Source organism: Leucopleurus acutus (assembly GCF_964270905.1).
Source record: "Leucopleurus acutus genome assembly, chromosome: 21".
NCBI classification, from domain to species: domain Eukaryota; kingdom Metazoa; phylum Chordata; class Mammalia; order Artiodactyla; family Delphinidae; genus Leucopleurus; species Leucopleurus acutus.
In genome coordinates, this window is record NC_139163.1 from 33410889 (window position 1) to 33428548 (window position 17660).

Sequence of the window (17660 nt, forward strand, 5' to 3'; positions counted from 1 at the left end):
TAGGAGACAGATCCAAGAAGAATTTATTTTCATGTTTTTTACTTACTTTTCCTGTTATAAGGAGAATTATTAGACAGTAAATAGTGCTTTCTTGGTCTGTTTTGTTTCGGTTACAGACTTGAAGCAGCCAAAGATGACTATCGAATACGCTGTGAAGAGTTACAAAAGGAGATGTCTGAACTTCGGCAGCAGAACGATGAACTGACCACTTTGGCAGATGACGCTCAGTCTCTAAAAGATGAAATAGACGTTCTTAGGTAGACAACCTTCCCATCTTTGTAGAATCTCACACCTGTGATCCCCCAGAACGGTTCTGCCACCGATTTTACAAACTCTAGGGTCTTTGAGCACAGGAAGATGGGTTCAGATCCCAGTGCTGCCGTTTAGTCAACCTCTATGGAACCATTTTCTCATCTGTAAGATGGAAATAACACACATACCTACCTCAGACTGACATGTGGAATTAAGTGAGGTGATATTTGTAAGCACTTGGAACAGTATCTGGCAAATAAGTGCTGTATATAAATGTTTGTTAAATAGGAATTAACCTCTGGCCACCACTTCATACTTGCGTAGCTCTGAGCTTTTCTCATTACTACTCCTGTTCTTTAATTTTGCGTCCGTCAGTCACTTGGTCTTCCTCTTTCTCGGATACCGTCACACCCACACACATGGCTCGTTTCCTTGCTGGACTCAACTGTTCTTTCACTGGGCGCCTCACTCCCTGCCACCTCGTTTCTGCACCATTCTGCTTGTGTAATCTATCCTCTGTTGGATCATTCCAACCATCTATGTTGTATGCGTTTGCTCTTCGAATGCTGAGAACAAACAGGGAAAATCACAGTGAGGTAGTTTTGTCCTCCTGCAGACTAGTGATCTCACTCTCCACTGGGCCCCTCCCATGGTCCACCACTCTACTGCCCATCCATCCGTGTGGGCCCCTCCCATGGTCCACCGCTCTACTGCCCATCCATCCGTGTGGGCCCCTCCCATGGTCCACCGCTCTACTGCCCATCCATCCGTGTGGGCCCCTCCCATGGTCCACCGCTCTACTGCCCATCCATCTGTGTGGGCTCCTCCCACTGGTCCACCACTCTACTGCCCATCCGTGTGGGCCCCTCCCACTGGTCCACCGCTCTACTGCCCATCCGTGTGGGCCCCTCCCATGGTCCACTGCTCTACTGCCCATCCATCCGTGTGGGCCCCTCCCATGGTCCACCGCTCTACTGCCCATCCATCCGTGTGGGCCCCTCCCATGGTCCACCGCTCTACTGCCCATCCATCCGTGTGGGCCCCTCCCATGGTCCACCGCTCTACTGCCCATCCATCCGTGTGGGCCCCTCCCATGGTCCACCGCTCTACTGCCCATCCATCCGTGTGGGCCCCTCCCATGGTCCACCGCTCTACTGCCCATCCGTGTGGGCCCCTCCCACTGGTCCACCGCTCTACTGCCCATCCGTGTGGGCTCCTCCCACTGGTCCACCGCCCTACTGCCCATCCGTGTGGGCTCCTCCCACTGGTCCACCGCCCTACTGCCCATCCGTGTGGGCTCCTCCCACTGGTCCACCGCTCTACTGCCCATCCGTGTGGGCCCCTCCCACTGGTCCACCGCTCTACTGCCCATCCGTGTGGGCCCCTCCCACTGGTCCACCACTCTACTGCCCATCCATCCATATGGGCTCCTCCCACTGGTCCACCACTCTACTGCCCATCCATCCATATGGGCTCCTCCCACTGGTCCACCACTCTACTGCCCTTCCATCCATATGGGCTCCTCCCACTGGTCCACCACTCTACTGCCCATCCATATGGGCTCCTCCCACTGGTCCACCGCTCTACTGCCCATCCATCCGTGTGGGCTCCTCCCACTGGTCCACCACTCTACTGCCCATCCATCCATATGGGCTCCTCCCACTGGTCCACCACTCTACTGCCCATCTGTGTGGGCCCCTCCCACTGGTCCACCGCTCTACTGCCCATCCGTATGGACCCCTCCCACTGGTCCACCATTCTACTGCCCATCCGTGTGGGCTCCTAGCACTGGTCCACTGTTCTACTGCTCATCCGTAGATTGCTCTGTCTCCCATTTCTCTCATAGCTGCTATGTATTTTCATAACTCTTCTCACCTGACTGACCCCACCACACCTCTCCTGTGCTTCAGTCTCAGTAGATGACGTTGTCTCCTGCATTGAGGAACGAGGCCATGACCTATGGACCCTCCATGTGCTGTGTCTCCTGCATTTGCGCCCATCTTTTCTCTTTTGCTTCTAGAGTGCAGACCTGTTACTCGTCCTCCTGTCCAGTGCTATCCTTCAATGCTCTGGGTCTCAACCCTTCTTGCTTCTGCAGGGACTGTGCTACATCAGTTATCATTTCCCTTCACATTTGAATCTGCCTCCTTAGTATACATTTATATGTTTCTGTCCCTCTTATCTTAGAAAAAGTGAGAGACCTATTATTCTCTCCTTCCCTCCAGAACAAATTTAGATTACACAAGGTAAAGTTTACATTCTTTCCTTAACCCACTAAAATTCACCACTGCTTGCCCCACTGCTCCACCAAAACAGCTGTTCCTCTGGTCACTAATAACAGCCTAATTGCCAAATTATTTGGACAGTGTACAATTCATTTTGCTTTTGTGCTACATGTGACTCTGTTGGCTACCCCCTCCTACTTGCATTCCTTAAATTTTATAATGTTGTCTATTATAAATTTTGCTGTAATTTTGGTCATACTTTTGAACCTGCACAAAAAACTAAGCTGGACTCACCTTTGGTCTTATAATTTCTTTAGAACGTGTTACTTCCTGGCAATCCGCTTGGTTTAGCACTGCCTACAGCAGCTTTACCATTGCGGATGTGTGTGTGATTTCTGGTTTCCCATCTCATTCTAGACATTCTTCTGATAAAGTGTCTAAACTAGAAGGCCAAGTGGAATCATATAAAAAGAAGCTAGAAGATCTTGGTGATTTGAGGCGTCAGGTTAAACTCTTAGAAGAGAAGAATACTATGTATATGCAGAACACAGTTAGCCTAGAGGAGGAGCTGAGAAAAGCCAACGCGGCTCGAAGTCAACTTGAGACGTATAAGAGACAGGTAAGGAGAGCAGCACAATTTCTTAACGCTGTTTCCAGCTGAGCTCTGCAGTGTAACGCTGGTTTATCAGAGTCCACTGACTTGTTTTCATGGTATTCGGTTTTTCACCTATGAAACTTAGTTCTTATCCAGGGCTTATTGGTTGGTCTCTATAACAGATCCTTTTATTATTTATTATTTTTAATTTATTGTGTAATACTTGAGAAATACACAAAAGTAAAAAAATGATACAGTAAGTATCCATGCTTAATAAACAAAACACTCTCCCCCTCCTCATTGCAGTAACCACTAGCCTATTTTGTGGGTTTTGTGCCTACGCATCTCTTTATTCTTCCCTGTACATACACACACACATACATATATGTGTGTGTGTATCCCTAAAAACTTATAACACTTTTGACATTTCAAAACTTTATATAATGATATAGTGAAAGTTCTCTTCTGCGATTTGCTTTTGCTCAGTGGTATTTGTGAGATTTGTTTTGTTGATAGTTGTAGCTTTATCCCATTCACTTGTACCAATCTGTAGTATCCTGTTGAGTGACAATACCACATTTATCCATTTTTCTGGAGAAGGACATATAGGATGTTTTGTCTTTTTCTTTAATATTGCAAGAAAGGCCACTGTGAATAGTACTGAACATGTCCTCTTCGATACATGTGTGGAAGTTTTACAACTATGTGGAATATCTTCCTTAGAGAGTCTTCATTTAATTAGATATTGCCAAATGTCCTCCACTGTGATTTTATTACCAGCAGGCAGTTTGTATGAATTCTTGTTGCTCCACATCATCACCAACACATAGTATTATCAGACTTGAAATTTTGCCAGTTGAAGGATGGATTTGAAATGATGTCTCCTTATGATTATACTTTGCGTTACCCTAATTGCAAATATATTTACTGATCACATTTCTTTTGTGAATTGCCTATTTTTATCTTTTATTCATTTTTAAAGTTGGATTATTTCTTTTATTGATTCTAAAAGTTCTTTATTTGTTCCTGGTATTAATCTTTTGTCACATGTTGCCTTTATTTCCTAGCAGTCTGTGACCTGTCCTTTTACTTTTTTTGAGATTGATAATTTTAACATGATGAACTTTAAATACCTTTTTCTTTATGATTTGTGCTTTTTATAAAAAAATTTTATTGGAGTATAGTTGATTTACAGTGTTTTGTTAGTTTCAGGTGTATGATTTGTGCTTTTTATGTCTCAGTTAAGAAGTCATTTCCTATATAAAGATGTAACACTAATCTCTGTTTTCTTTACAGAGGTTTAAAGTTTGTTTTGTACATTTAGGTCTTTAATCCACAAGAAATTGATTTTCATGTAGGGTGTGAGGTAGGGATCCATTTGATATTTTTCGTCTTTGTGGACAACCAGTCAACCTAGCAGCTTTTATTTAATAATCAGTCTCTTCTGCGGTGCCCTACAATTCTATCTTATCATATATCTAAAGTTACCATGTTATATGTGGGTTTGTTTATGGCGATCTCTTCTGTTTCATTGGTCTGTTTGTCTACTCTAACACCAAAACACTCTCTTATCATCTATAGATCTTTAGTAATTTTGATATTTGGGTAGTACAGATACCCGCACCCTGTTCTTTTCCAAAATTGTTTGTCTATTCTTGGACCTTTCCGTTCCCTTTAAACCCCAAATCTTTGGAAATTGGAATTACATTGAATCTGGTGATCAGTTTAGGGAGAATTGACATCTTTATGACAGTAAATGTTCCTATCAATGAATATAGTATCTTTCCATTTATTTAGATCTTCAGTGTCTTTCAATTAAGTTTTATAATTTTCTTATAAATATCATGCACATATTATATTATAGTTACTCTTAGTACTTTATGTATTTGGTTGCTTTTGTAAATGCAGTTAGAAAAAGAAAAGATACCATTTTCAATGTGTTGCTCATTTATGTGATTAAATTGGTTTTTATATGTTGATTTTACAATCTTGCCAAATTCCCATATTATTTCTAATAATGTCTATTAGTTCTTTTGGCAGAAGTCATATTTTGTACAAATAAAAGCCATTTTGTTTCTTTCTATGGCATACCCTTTTTTTCTTCTTAATCAACATGGCTGACCTTTAGTACAGCCTTTAATAGAAGCAATAATAATAGGCAACCATTTCTTGTTGATTTCATACACAGTGCTTTAAATGTTTTACCAGTATATTGTAAGGATTGCTATAGGTTTTGTAGCCACCTTTCATTAGGATAACAAAATTTCATTGTATTCCTAATTTGCACAGGTGTTTATCTTAAATGGATGTTGAATTTAATCAGCTACACCTATTGAGAGACTCCTATGCTGCTGCTTCTATTAATCTGATGAATTATATTAATGGATTTCTATGTTTAAACCATCCTTGCATTCCTGGGATAAACTTAGTTTAGTCATAGCAGATTTATTTGTGGTTTCACATAGTTAAATTTGCTTTGTTCATTTTACTTGGAATATTTTGCCTCTATGATTTGTCTACTTAAAGTTTTCTATCTCGTGCTTTCCTTGTCTTCTGATTTTGGCATCAAAATTGTACTAGCTTATGGGCTTCCCTGGTGGCACAGTGGTTGAGAGTCCACCTGCTGATGCAGGGGACATGGGTTCATGCCCTGGTCCAGGAAGAGCCCACATGCCGCAGAGCGGCTAGGCCCGTGAGCCATGGCCGCTGAGCCTGCGCGTTCAGAGCCTGTGCTTTGCAACGGGAGAGGCCACAACAGTGAGAGGCCCGCGTACCGCAAAAAAAAAAAAAAAAAAAATTGTACTAGCTTAATATAATAAATTAGAGAAGTTTTAGTAGAGCAACCCTGTACACCATGAATGTCTGGCAAGTTTTTTTTGGTGAATACATTTTTTCCCAACATTTCATTATGAAAATTTTCAACATATAACAAAGTTGGACTGAGAAATTACCAAAAATAAATGTAGCCCAAAGAAACTATAAATGTGATTAAAGGGTATAAATTTAAAATAAGAAATGATTTAATTAGAGTTCCAGAGGAAATAATGGAAAGAATTGTAGGACATTATTTGAAGGAAAGAATGGCTGAATATTTTTCAGAATTGATGAAGGACATCAGATTTAGTATTAACAGTGAATTACAAACAGAATAAATAAAAAAGAAATCTGCACTTACAATTATTGTAGTGGAATACACTAATTCTCTATCTGTTTCTGATCTGGAGCTTAATATATTTTATTTTTCAGTATAATATTTTTCTTTCTGCAGTTTCTCTTTGGGTGCTCTTTCAAACCTGCTTGATCATATTTGGTGGTCTTTTATTCCTTTTATAATTTAGATTTCTTTATTTAAAAGTATTGAACCTAGTATTTTATGTCTGGTAACTCCAATTTGAAATCCTTAGAGGTCTTATTCTACTGTTTTATTGTTGTTAGTGCTGTTAATGTTTTTCTGCTGACTGTTGTTCATAGTGTATTTTTTCTTTAAGACTTTTGTAATTTTAGATTTTGCTCTGTCGTTTGGCTCATCTTTACCTTTGGGAATACTGGGGACCTGGTTGAGGTTGTGTTCCTCCAGACAATGTATGTTTTTCTTATGCCAGATTTTCCACAGCATTACCAATCAGGACGACTTTAAATTAATTGCTTGCCTTAGGATTTGCCAGACAAGGCGTGTGGTAAAAACTCAAGCATAAATCCATGCATTTGCAGGCTATGGTTACACATTTTCACGTTACACTTTTTAAAGCCCAGAACACTCACTTTAAGATGGGCAAGTTTCCTTATTGATTTTGCCAGCTGATGGATTTTTTTTCCCTAACCTGCCTGTTTACTGACTCACCACCTTTTATTAGAGTCCAAGGTAGTTTAACAGCAGCCTGCCTCCCGATAGTTTTAAAGGCCTGGGTTCCTGGTATTGCCAGGTGGCATGTCACACTGCGCATAGCATCCTCACAAACTTCCTGCTCCACTTTTAACCCCTGAGGATTTCCCTTACTTTGTTATAAGCCTAGCGAGGCAGTTGTATTCTTTTCCCCTAGCATTTCTTTTGCTTCATGCTAAAAGGGTTCCCAGACTGCAGTTTCCTGTGTTACAGGAAGTGGAAGTCCTGTAGGTTTTCATAGTTTTGAACATTTGTTCCTCTGGATGATCTGGTTTTAGAACCCATAGTATCTGGGCAGACTTTTGTACCTGGTTCTTTCCATTGGGTTAGGCTCCCGTATCGTGTGTATTTTTTTGAGTATTTTTTGGGGAGAGACTTTTCATAGATCTGTAGAAGAAAATAATAATAATGTCTAATGTTTCAAATTATAAAAGTTAATGGTACCTTTCTATACAGGTAGTAGAACTGCAAAATAGATTATCTGAAGAATCGAAGAAAGCAGATAAATTAGATTTTGAATATAAGCGGCTAAAAGAAAAAGTTGACAGTCTTCAAAAAGAAAAGGATGTGAGTATATATATTAGGCATTTTGGTTTTGAGCAGTGCTGAAGTTAAGAAAATGATATTTAATTCATGTTTTGCCTACATTAATTTCTGCTTCTATTTATAAATTTGAAAATTTGAGATCTTCTTTTTTAATTATAAAAGATTTACATTTGTGTTTCAGAAATAGATCTAAAATAAAAGATTGCTATTCTAATTTCTTTTTAATATATTTAACTTTTCTACCACTGTTGCTTCTTTTCCTTCCTCTTACTTGTGAATTTCTAGAAATTTATGTAGCTTTTCTGTTTTTTATATGAAGACACAATTCTTTTTGTTGTTCAGGATATTTTGAAGCTTTTAAAAATATTTTTACTTTGTCGTGATTTATCAATATACATGATTTATGAATATTTCAGCATATTTTGAAGCTTTTTAAAATACTTTTACTTTGTCATGATTTGTGTTGTTTGATCTTTTATGTTTCATGAAAAGAAAGTTATTTACATAATAAGGTACTCATTGTTAAAGATGAAGTAGGTGGTTTTGTTTCTTATGATTAACTGATAGGATCCTGCCTTGCACGTAGTAGATACTCAAGATTGTTAAACGGGAAAAAAATCGTGTAATCGTTTCCTTCTGTGATCTTTCTGTAGAAGGTCAAAAGGTGTAACATGTCCATGTTCACCACTGTTTATCATTCTGTTAGGTAAGGCAAAGACCACTGATGAGTAAACTCATAAAGCTTGAAGCTAACTTTCCTCATTCTTAATGTCCCTCCAGAGGTTAAGAACAGAAAGGGATTCTCTGAAGGAAACCATCGAAGAGCTTCGTTGTGTTCAGGCTCAAGAAGGGCAACTCACAACTCAAGGTAGCAACATTTCAGTAGCCCAAGCAAGGTTACTTATTTCTGATAGTATCAGGAAAAATATTAGATTCATTTTAAGATGATTGCGCCAAAGACGAGAACTTGAATTTGGTAAAGAGGCCATGAGATTGATACAGATTTTGAACTGTTACCCAGATTTTATGACTGTAGTTACGGGACTGGATTTACTTGCCTACTTTTTAATTTTAATTAAATTTAAATGTTTGGGTTTTATGAAATCAAAAGCATAAACATTTGTTAAATCATCTCTGTTTAATAATACACCTGAAAAGTTTTTAGTGACCTCTTTAGAAGTGTATCAGACTTTATACATCAGTGATTTTTCTCAGCTGAGATGTGAGGTGGGTATCAATTCACTAAGGGACTTAACATCCAAAGTAGAAACCTTCTCCTTCTCACAGGAAAGGAGCAGCACTTAGCTGAGGGTTTACCTTCTACCACTCGAGGGATGCAGGACCTGGTTGCTGACTTACAGAGCTTCACCCTCTGTTCACTCCCACTCCAACTACCAACCCTTGGCTTTTCAGTTACCTGAGACTAGAATTTTTCTTTTCCTCTGACTACAGCCTCCTTTTCCCCTCCTCACTCCTTCTACCAAACCTGCTCATCTGCTCCATCCACCTTCAGCCCCCTCTGTAGTCTCTGCTGATCGTCTACTGATCACCACCTTTTCCAGCTCACGCAGCCTGCATACCAGCCATTTCAGCTGTGTTCTCATCACCACTGTCTTTCCTTATCCTCTTGACTTATTTCAAGCCCTAATTAGTTTTATTCTGTACTCCAGATTACCAAGGCCAGCTAAAAAAAGTTATGTATCTTTCTGGTTTTTTCCTTTTCTTTTTTGTTTACTGAGGTATAATTGACATATAATATTATACTCTTAGTTTCACATGTACAATATGACTCGATATTTGTATGTATTGCAAAATGGTCACTATAGTAAGTCTAGTTAGCTAACATCTGTCCCCATACATAGTTGAAAAACATTTTTTTCTTGTGATAACTTTTAAGATCTACTCTCTTAGTGACTTTCAAATATACAATACTGTATTATTACGTACACCATGCTATACATTACATCCACGTGACTTACTTATTTTATACCTGGAAGTTCGGACCTTTTGACCCCCTTCACCCATTTAGCCCACCCCCACCCCCCAGCTCTCTTCTCCATAGCGGCTGCACCGATTTACGTTCTCATCAGCTGGGCGCAAGGGCTCCCTTTTCTCCACATACTCACCAACACTTGTTATTTCTGGTCTCTTTAATAACAGCTGTTCTAACAAGTGTGAGGTGATAGTTCATTGTGGTTTTGATTTGTATTTCCCTGGTGATTAGTGATATTGAGCCTTTTTCATGTACGTGTTGGCTATTTGTATGTCTTCTTTGGGAAAATGTCTATTCAGATCCTTTGCCCATTTTTAATTGGATTGTTTGGGTTTTTTTTGCTATTGAGATATATGAGTTCTTTATATATTTTGGATATTTACCCCTGATCAGATAACTGACTTGCAAATATTTTCTTCCATTTGGTAAGTTGCCTTTTCATTTTTTTCATGGTTTCCTGTGCTGTGCAGAAGCTTTTAAGTTTGATGTAGTTCCACTTGTTTATTTTTGCTTTTGAGAAAATTATACATCTTTCTTGACTGTCCTCACCAAAAGACAAATTATTTCTGATCATAATTGGATCCTTGTTGCTGCTTGGTAGTCCTTTCATGTATCTCTAGTCAATTCTACATGAGTTTTCCCAAAATTTTGAGAATCTAGCCTTGAACCTTAATGCTTTAATTCTTAGGTCCTGTATCATCAAGAAAAGGGAGGCCATCTTATGTAAGCTTTCACGTGTTTCTTTATTACCTTTAAACCTTATTCGTGTATATATCCTTTTTTTCTTTTAATATTTATTTATTTGGTTGCACCAGGTCTTAGTGGCAGCAGGCAGGCTCCTTAATTGTGGCATGCAGACTCTTAGTTGTGGCATGCATGTGGGATCTAGTTCCTTGGCCAGGGATCAAATCCGGGCCCCCTGCATTGGGAGCACAGAGTCTTAACCACTGTGCCACCAGGGGAGTCCCTCATGTATATATCCTTGAGCTAGCATTTTTGCTCTGAAAATTTACCCTATGAACTAAAACATCATTTATAATAGTGAAATTTAGAACCAACATAGAAGTTCAGCAGTACAGGAATGGCATTCTCATTCAACTGTATACTTCAGAGCCATTAAAAAGAATGAAGTATATCTTATATATGCCTGCCGTGGAGGGCTGGGTATGTTATATCATTAAGTTGAAAAAGTAGGTGGCACCATTCATGATAAACATTCTTTTTTCAAAAATTTTTTTTAATTGAAGTATGGTTAATTTACAATGTTGTGTTAGTTTCTGGCGGACAGCAAAGTGATTCATTTATACATTTATGTACATTCTCTTTTGTATTCTTTTCCATTATGGTTTATTACAAGATATTGAATGTACTTCCCTGTGCTATACAGCAGGACCTTGTTGTTTATCTGTTTTATACACAGTAGCTTGCATCTGCCAATCCCAAACTCCTAATTTATCATCGCCCCCCACTCTCCCCTTTGTTAACCATAAGTTCGTTCTCTGAGTCTGTGAGTGTGTTTCTGTTTTGTAAATGTCATGATAAACACTCTTAGCAATCTAGGAATAGAAGGAAACTTCTACAGCTTAGTAAAGGACGTCTATGAAAACCCTACAGCTGACCTCATACTTAATGATGAAAGACTAAATGCTTTTCCCTAAGATCAGGAACAAGGCAAGGCTGTTCAGCCTTGCCAGTTCTATTCAACATGGAGGTTCTAGCCAGTGCAGTCAGGCAAGAAAAAGAAATAAAGGGCATCCAGAAAGGAAAAGAGGATGTAAAAAATCATAGATCTGATAAATGAGTTCAGCAAGGTCTCAATATACAAGATCAGTATGCAAATACCAATTATATTTCTATGTACTACTAGTATACAATCTGAAAATGAAATTATAATAGTATGATAAAGAATAAACTGCTTAGAGATAGGTTTAACAAAGAAATGCAAGATTTCTACACTGAAAACTATGAATCATTACTAAGATAAATTAAAGATCTAAATAAATGTAAAGACATTCCACATTCAGATGTTGGAAAAAGCACTGTAGTTAAGACTACAGTTCTCTTCATATTGGTCTAAAGATTCAATGCAATCTCAATCAAATTCTCAGCAGACTTTTTTGTAGAAATTGACAAGCTGATTCTATAATTTATATAAAAAAAAGGAGCCACTATATAACCAAAACAATCATCTTAAAAAATAAAAAGTTGGAGAACTTACACATTCTGATTTCAAAAGTTACTATAAAACTACTGTAATTGAAAAGCATGAAACTCACATATGGAAAGACATAGAGATCAGTGTAGTATATACCACATTAATAGAATGAAGGGGAAAAAAACCACATGATCATCTCAACTGATGCAGAAAAGGCAACTGACAAAATCCAACACCCTTTCATCATAGAAAACTCAATAAACTAGGAGGAGAACTAGAAAGGAAACTTCTACAACTTGATAAAGGCCATATGAAAAACCCACAGCTAACTTCATACACAGTGGTGAAAGACCGAAAGCATTTCCTCTAAGATCAGGAATAAGACAATGATGCCTGCGACCAGCACTTCTATACTTCTGTTCAATGTAGTATAGGATCTTCTAGCCAGAGCAATTAGACAAAGAAAAAAAAATCTAAATTGGAAAGGAAGTACTAAAATCATCTCTGTTTGCAGATGACGTGATCTTATATGTTGAAACCCTTTAAAAATTACACACACACACACACACAAAAAGCTCTGAGAACTAATAAAATGAACTCAGCAAATTTACAGGATATAAAATCAACCCACAAAAATGAGTTACGTTTCTATACACTAACAATGAACAATATGAAAAGTAAATTAAGAAAACAATTCCATTTACAATAGGATTAAAAAGAATAAAATACTTGAGAATAAATCTAACCAGGGAGACACTTGTACCTTGAAAACTACAAAGCACTGCTGAAAGAAATTAAAGAAAACCTAAATGGGAAGATATCGCATGTTCATTTAAGGCTTAATATTGTTAAGATGACAGTACTACCAAAAACAATCTACAGGCGGCTTCCCTGGTGGCACAGTGGTTAGGAATCCGCCTGCCAATGCAGGGGACACGGGTTCGAGCCCTGGTCTGGGAAGATCCCATGTTCCGCGGAGCAAGTAAGCCCGTGAGCCACAACTGCTGAGCCTGCGCTCTAGAGCCTGTGAGTCACAACTACTGAAGCCTGTGCATCTAGAGCCCATGCTCTGCAACAAGAAAAGCTACCGAAATGAGAAGCCCGCACACCGTAACCAAGAGTAGCCCCCGCTCACTGCAACTAGAGAAAGCCTGAGCGCGGCAATGAAGACCCAACGCAGCCAAAAATAAATAACATAAATAAATTTATATTAAAAAACCCTACAGATTCAGTGCAGTCCTTATCAAAATACCAACAGCATTTTTTGCAGAAATAGAAAAACCCAGACTAAAATTTATATGGAATCTCAAGGGATCCCGAATAGCCAAAACAATCTTGAAAAAGAAAAAAAAAAATAGCTTGAGCACTCATACTTCCTGATTTCAAAACTTAGTATAAAGTTAGAGTAATCAAAACAGTATGTGTAGGTATAAGGACAGATATATAGACCAATGGAGTAGAATAGAGAGCCTAGAAATAAACCCTCACATATGCAAATATGCAATAAATTGATTTTCAACGAGAGTGTCAAGACCACTTAGTGGGGGAAAGGAAAGTCTTTCAAACAGATTGTGCTGGGAAAACTGTGTGTCCACATCCAAAAGCATGAAGTTGGACCCTTACACCATGTACAAAAAAGGAACTCAAAATGGATCAGAGACCTAAATGTAAGAGCTAAAGCTATAAAATTTTAAAAAAACATAGAGGAAAAGCATCATGATGTTGGATTTGGCAGTGATTCCTTGGAATTGATACCAAAAGCACAGGCAACAAAAATAATGGGTAAATTGGACTTCAACAAAATTTAAAACTTTTGTGTTTCAAAGAACACTTGTCAACATAGTGAAAAGGCAACCCACAAGATGGGAGAAAATATCTGCAAATCATTTATCTGATAGATGATTGATGTCAAGAGTGTATAAAGAACTTCTACAATTCAACAACAAAAAGAAACTGCAAAAGTCCTTTGCAGTTCACGGACAAGCAAAGGACTTGAATCGACATTTCTCCAAAGAAGATATACAAATGTCCAGTAGGCACATGAAACAGTGCTCAACATCATTAGTCATTAGAGAAATGCAAAGCAAAACCACAGTGAGATACCACTTCACACCCATTAGGATGGCTACTATCAGAAAAGCAGAAAGAAGGGAAAGTGACGAGTGTTGGTGAGGGTGTGGAGACGTCGGAGCCCTCCTGCCTCGCTGGTGGGAACGTAAAATGGGTCAGCCACTGTGGAAGAGTGTGGTGGTTCTTTAAAAAGTTACCATATGATCCAGAAATTCCATTCCTAAGTGTATATACAACAGAATCAAAGCAAGGACTCAACCACGTCCTGGTATACCAATGTTCATCGCAGCATTATTCACAATAGCCAAAAGGTGGGAACAACCCATGTGTCCTTAGACAGATACATGGATAAAGAAAATGTGATATGTATGTATAATGGGATATTATTTGGCCATATAAAGAGATGAAGTTGGGATAAATGGTGCAACATAGATGAATATTGAAAACATTATGTTAGGTGAAGTGAGCCAGACACAAAAGGACAAATACTGGTGTGAGGCGTCTAGAATGGGCAAGTTCATTTAGACAGACAGAAGTTGGGATTAAAGTTACGAGGAGCTGAGGGAGAAAGTAATGGGAGTTACTGCTTAATGGTTCCAGAATTTACGTTTTGAGTGATGAAAGAGTTTGGGAATAGATAGTAGTGATGGTTCCACAACATAGTGCCTTAGCGCCAACATGGGACTTACTGCCACTCAGTTGTACCCTTAAAAAGTGTTAAAATGATATAATAATAATGTTGTAAGGCAATCATGTAAGGCAAGTGTGACATGGTTTTTTACTTGAATTAAAGATTTTAGCTGTTAAAATTAATGCTCAAAGTAGGAGTTCATATAGGAACTAAAGGAGGTAGCTGTGCCCTCTCTTAACCTTGCACCCATGATTGTTTGTTTACAGGGTTAATGCCTCTGGGAAGTCAGGAATCTTCAGACAGTCTGGCAGCAGAGATCGTCACACCTGAAATCAGGTAAGGAGATGGTGAAGGTCACAGCCACACTGCACAATATTCTTGGAGAAAACGTACTACTCTGTGGTATAGAGGACCAGTTCCTTTTCTTTATCGCTAACACTTTCAACGCTAACTCGAGGTTTGATGTCCATGATTTAGGATGTTAGGGGCTTTCTTCAGCTGTCCCCACAGAGACTTGATTTCTCTCTTTGGGAGGACAGTGTCTCACATATACTCAGTAAACTAATATATCTGTGCTTGGGCATCCTCAGCAGACATTTAGCAGTGAAACCACGTGGCCCAAAGACAAAGGTTATGCCTAGCCATCAGCCTGCAAAATAGTTAGTCCCGGGCTTCCCTTGTGGCGCAGTGGTTGAGAGTCTGCCTGCCGATGCAGGGGACACGGGTTCGTGCCCTGGTCCGGGAGGATCCCACATGCTGCAGAGCGGCTGGGCCCGTGAGCCATGGCCACTGAGCCTGTGCATCCGGAGCCACAACAGTGAGAGGCCCGCATACAGAAAAAAAAAAAAATTAGTCTCTAAGGTTTATTACTCAAGTACAGGGAATGGTCTGGGAAAGACAGAATGTACAGACAGGAGGAAGCATCTCCTCATCTCTACTACTCTTCCCTCAGTAGTACCTTACATTTGTATTTAGTCATAGCATTTTAAATATTCCATTTATTTCAGTATATGCCTGGCTTTATGTTTAAGAATGAAAAATTGATAGGGAGGCACCAGCTGTCCATCAGAAGGTGAATGAGTAATCCTGAATATTGCTTTTACCTTGTTCGGACTAATTTGCCCCCTTTTTAAATTGACACTAGCCTTGATCCTTCATAACATCGTTGGAGGTATTAACTAAAATAATGGTTGTGTAAAAGTTTTATAAACTGTGAAAGTTGCAATAGGCATTGAAATACTTATTGAATAAATGAAGACAAAGGTTTTTGTTGTTGGCATTTGTTTAAGAAGGACAGACAAATGGTGTATAATGGAACACCAATTCTGGAAGCATCTTGTATACCTTTTACTTTTCTGCCATCTGACATGGTACTTTATTATTGGACCAATAAAGTTTGTTGAATGAATAAATACACTTATTTTTATGAATATTTATAAATAAATGGTTATGTCCAAAAAACAAATTTTAAGGAAGCTTATAGGTAATACAGTTAGATTTTTAAGTTCTGAGACAAAAGAACAATGATAAAAATTCAACAAATAAAATGGTTTTTATTGAGTATTACTCAATACAAATTAAAATATTCTCTGTGGGGCTTCCCTGGTGGCGCAGTGGTTGAGAGTCCGCCTGCCGATGCAGGGGACACGGGTTCGTGCCCTGGTCCGGGAGGGTCCCACATGCCGCAGAGCGGCTGGGCCCGTGAGCCATGGCCACTGAGCCTGCGCATCCGGAGCCTGTGCTCCACAATGGGAGAGGCCACAACAATGAGAGGCCCGAGTACCGCAAAAAAAAAAAAAAAAAAAAAATTCTCTGTGTCTAGAATATGTCTTAGAAGAGCTATCAAGAAAATGAAATAGTACAAAGGATGAAATTTCTCAATGTATATCATAGACAATGGGTCAGTATTCTTGATGCATAATGAAATTTGCTCTTCCAGTTTGCAAAAATCTGTTAAAAGTGATGATTTTCACTGATGTTAAGGGTGTGGAGAAATTGGAAACCTCATAAACTAGGAGTAAAAGATTAAAGTGATACAATCTTTTTCAAGTGAGATATAATTGACATATAACTGTGTAACAACTTTAGGTATACAACATAATGATTTGCTATGTGTGTATGTTGTGAAATGATTACCGTATTAAGTCTAGTTAATATACATCACCACACATAATTACCAAAAAATTTTTTTTCTTGTGGTTGTACAACTTTTCTTTTGAGCAGTTTGGCAGAATGTGTATGTTGTCTAAAAAATGTGCCTATCTTTTGACAGAAAAATTACTTGTCTGAGAATTAATTCTGAGGAAATACCCAAGGATATACACAAAAGGATATTTATAAAGCTAATCATTAATAACATGTTAAAGTTCAAAATTGGTAATAATCTAAATGCCCAATAATTGGGCATGAATTAAATAATGATCGTCTATATACTTTAACATGTCATTTAAAATATTAAAGTATAAAATTTAATGCTATGAAAAGATTGTGAAAAGTTAAGTGTAAATAGCAGATACCAGTGTAACAGGTACTGTGAGATTCATTTTTACAAGTGTTTGCATGTTTGTACGTATGCATAAAGTTAGAAGGCTGTATTTCAACAGTAATTATTTTGCACTGCAGGGTTATGGAGGGTTTGTATTTTCTTCTCATTTATCTTTTTTTCACCCTACAATGAGCTTGTTTTACTTTGTAATTGACAAATATGATGAAGTCATTTTTTTCAATTTACAAAATATATCAAGTTCTGTGTAACTGCTTGAGTTGGGTTACAGATTTGACTCTCATCTTTTCAATAGAAAAAGTTAAAGTACTTTATAAGGTTTACAGTGTTTACAAAATAAGAGCAGAATTTTTTTTTGTGTTTGATATTTCTCTTTTGTTTTTTCTTTTTCCATGAGAAGCACAGTTTTTCATAGCATCTGGTATGGATAGTAATATCTTCTTCATGCGGCCCTCTAGAGATGACCCTCTCTAACATAAAGGACGAATTCTATCTTCAAGACGTATATCTTCAATGATATCGTCATGTGAATTAATGTTCAATTATATCATCCCTGCAGTATTCACAGTGGCAATTTTTGTGTGGCTGTTGCTTTTAGCATCCCTCAGTGTAAACATTTGGCATCACGCAAAGAGCCCAAAACAATGCAGTCCAGTAACCTGGCTCTGATAATCTGTCTTGTTACAAGACTACAGGTTTACCGTATCTACAGGAATGGATGGACTGCATGTCTTGAAGGCATTCTTCGTCGAATGTTACATCTTGCCACCAAATTATTGGTAATGTAAGAGCATAGCATTAGAGATG

At 38.5% G+C, this 17660-nt stretch overlaps 1 protein-coding gene across 2 annotated transcripts in view; it reads left to right on the forward strand.

Moving 5' to 3' along the window:
* HOOK3 (hook microtubule tethering protein 3) overlaps positions 1–17660 on the forward strand; it is a 104345-nt gene that overhangs the window by 56732 nt on the left and 29953 nt on the right. For both annotated transcript variants that reach the window (XR_014327086.1, XM_082863888.1), the window contains exons 10-14: positions 117–257; positions 2895–3096; positions 7412–7522; positions 8282–8369; positions 14617–14686. Coding sequence is in view for 1 of the 2 variants with exons in the window: in XM_082863888.1 (XP_082720014.1) it covers positions 117–257; positions 2895–3096; positions 7412–7522; positions 8282–8369; positions 14617–14686 (612 nt within the window). In the remaining variant the exon portion in view is untranslated. The remainder of the gene's footprint in view (positions 1–116; positions 258–2894; positions 3097–7411; positions 7523–8281; positions 8370–14616; positions 14687–17660) is intronic.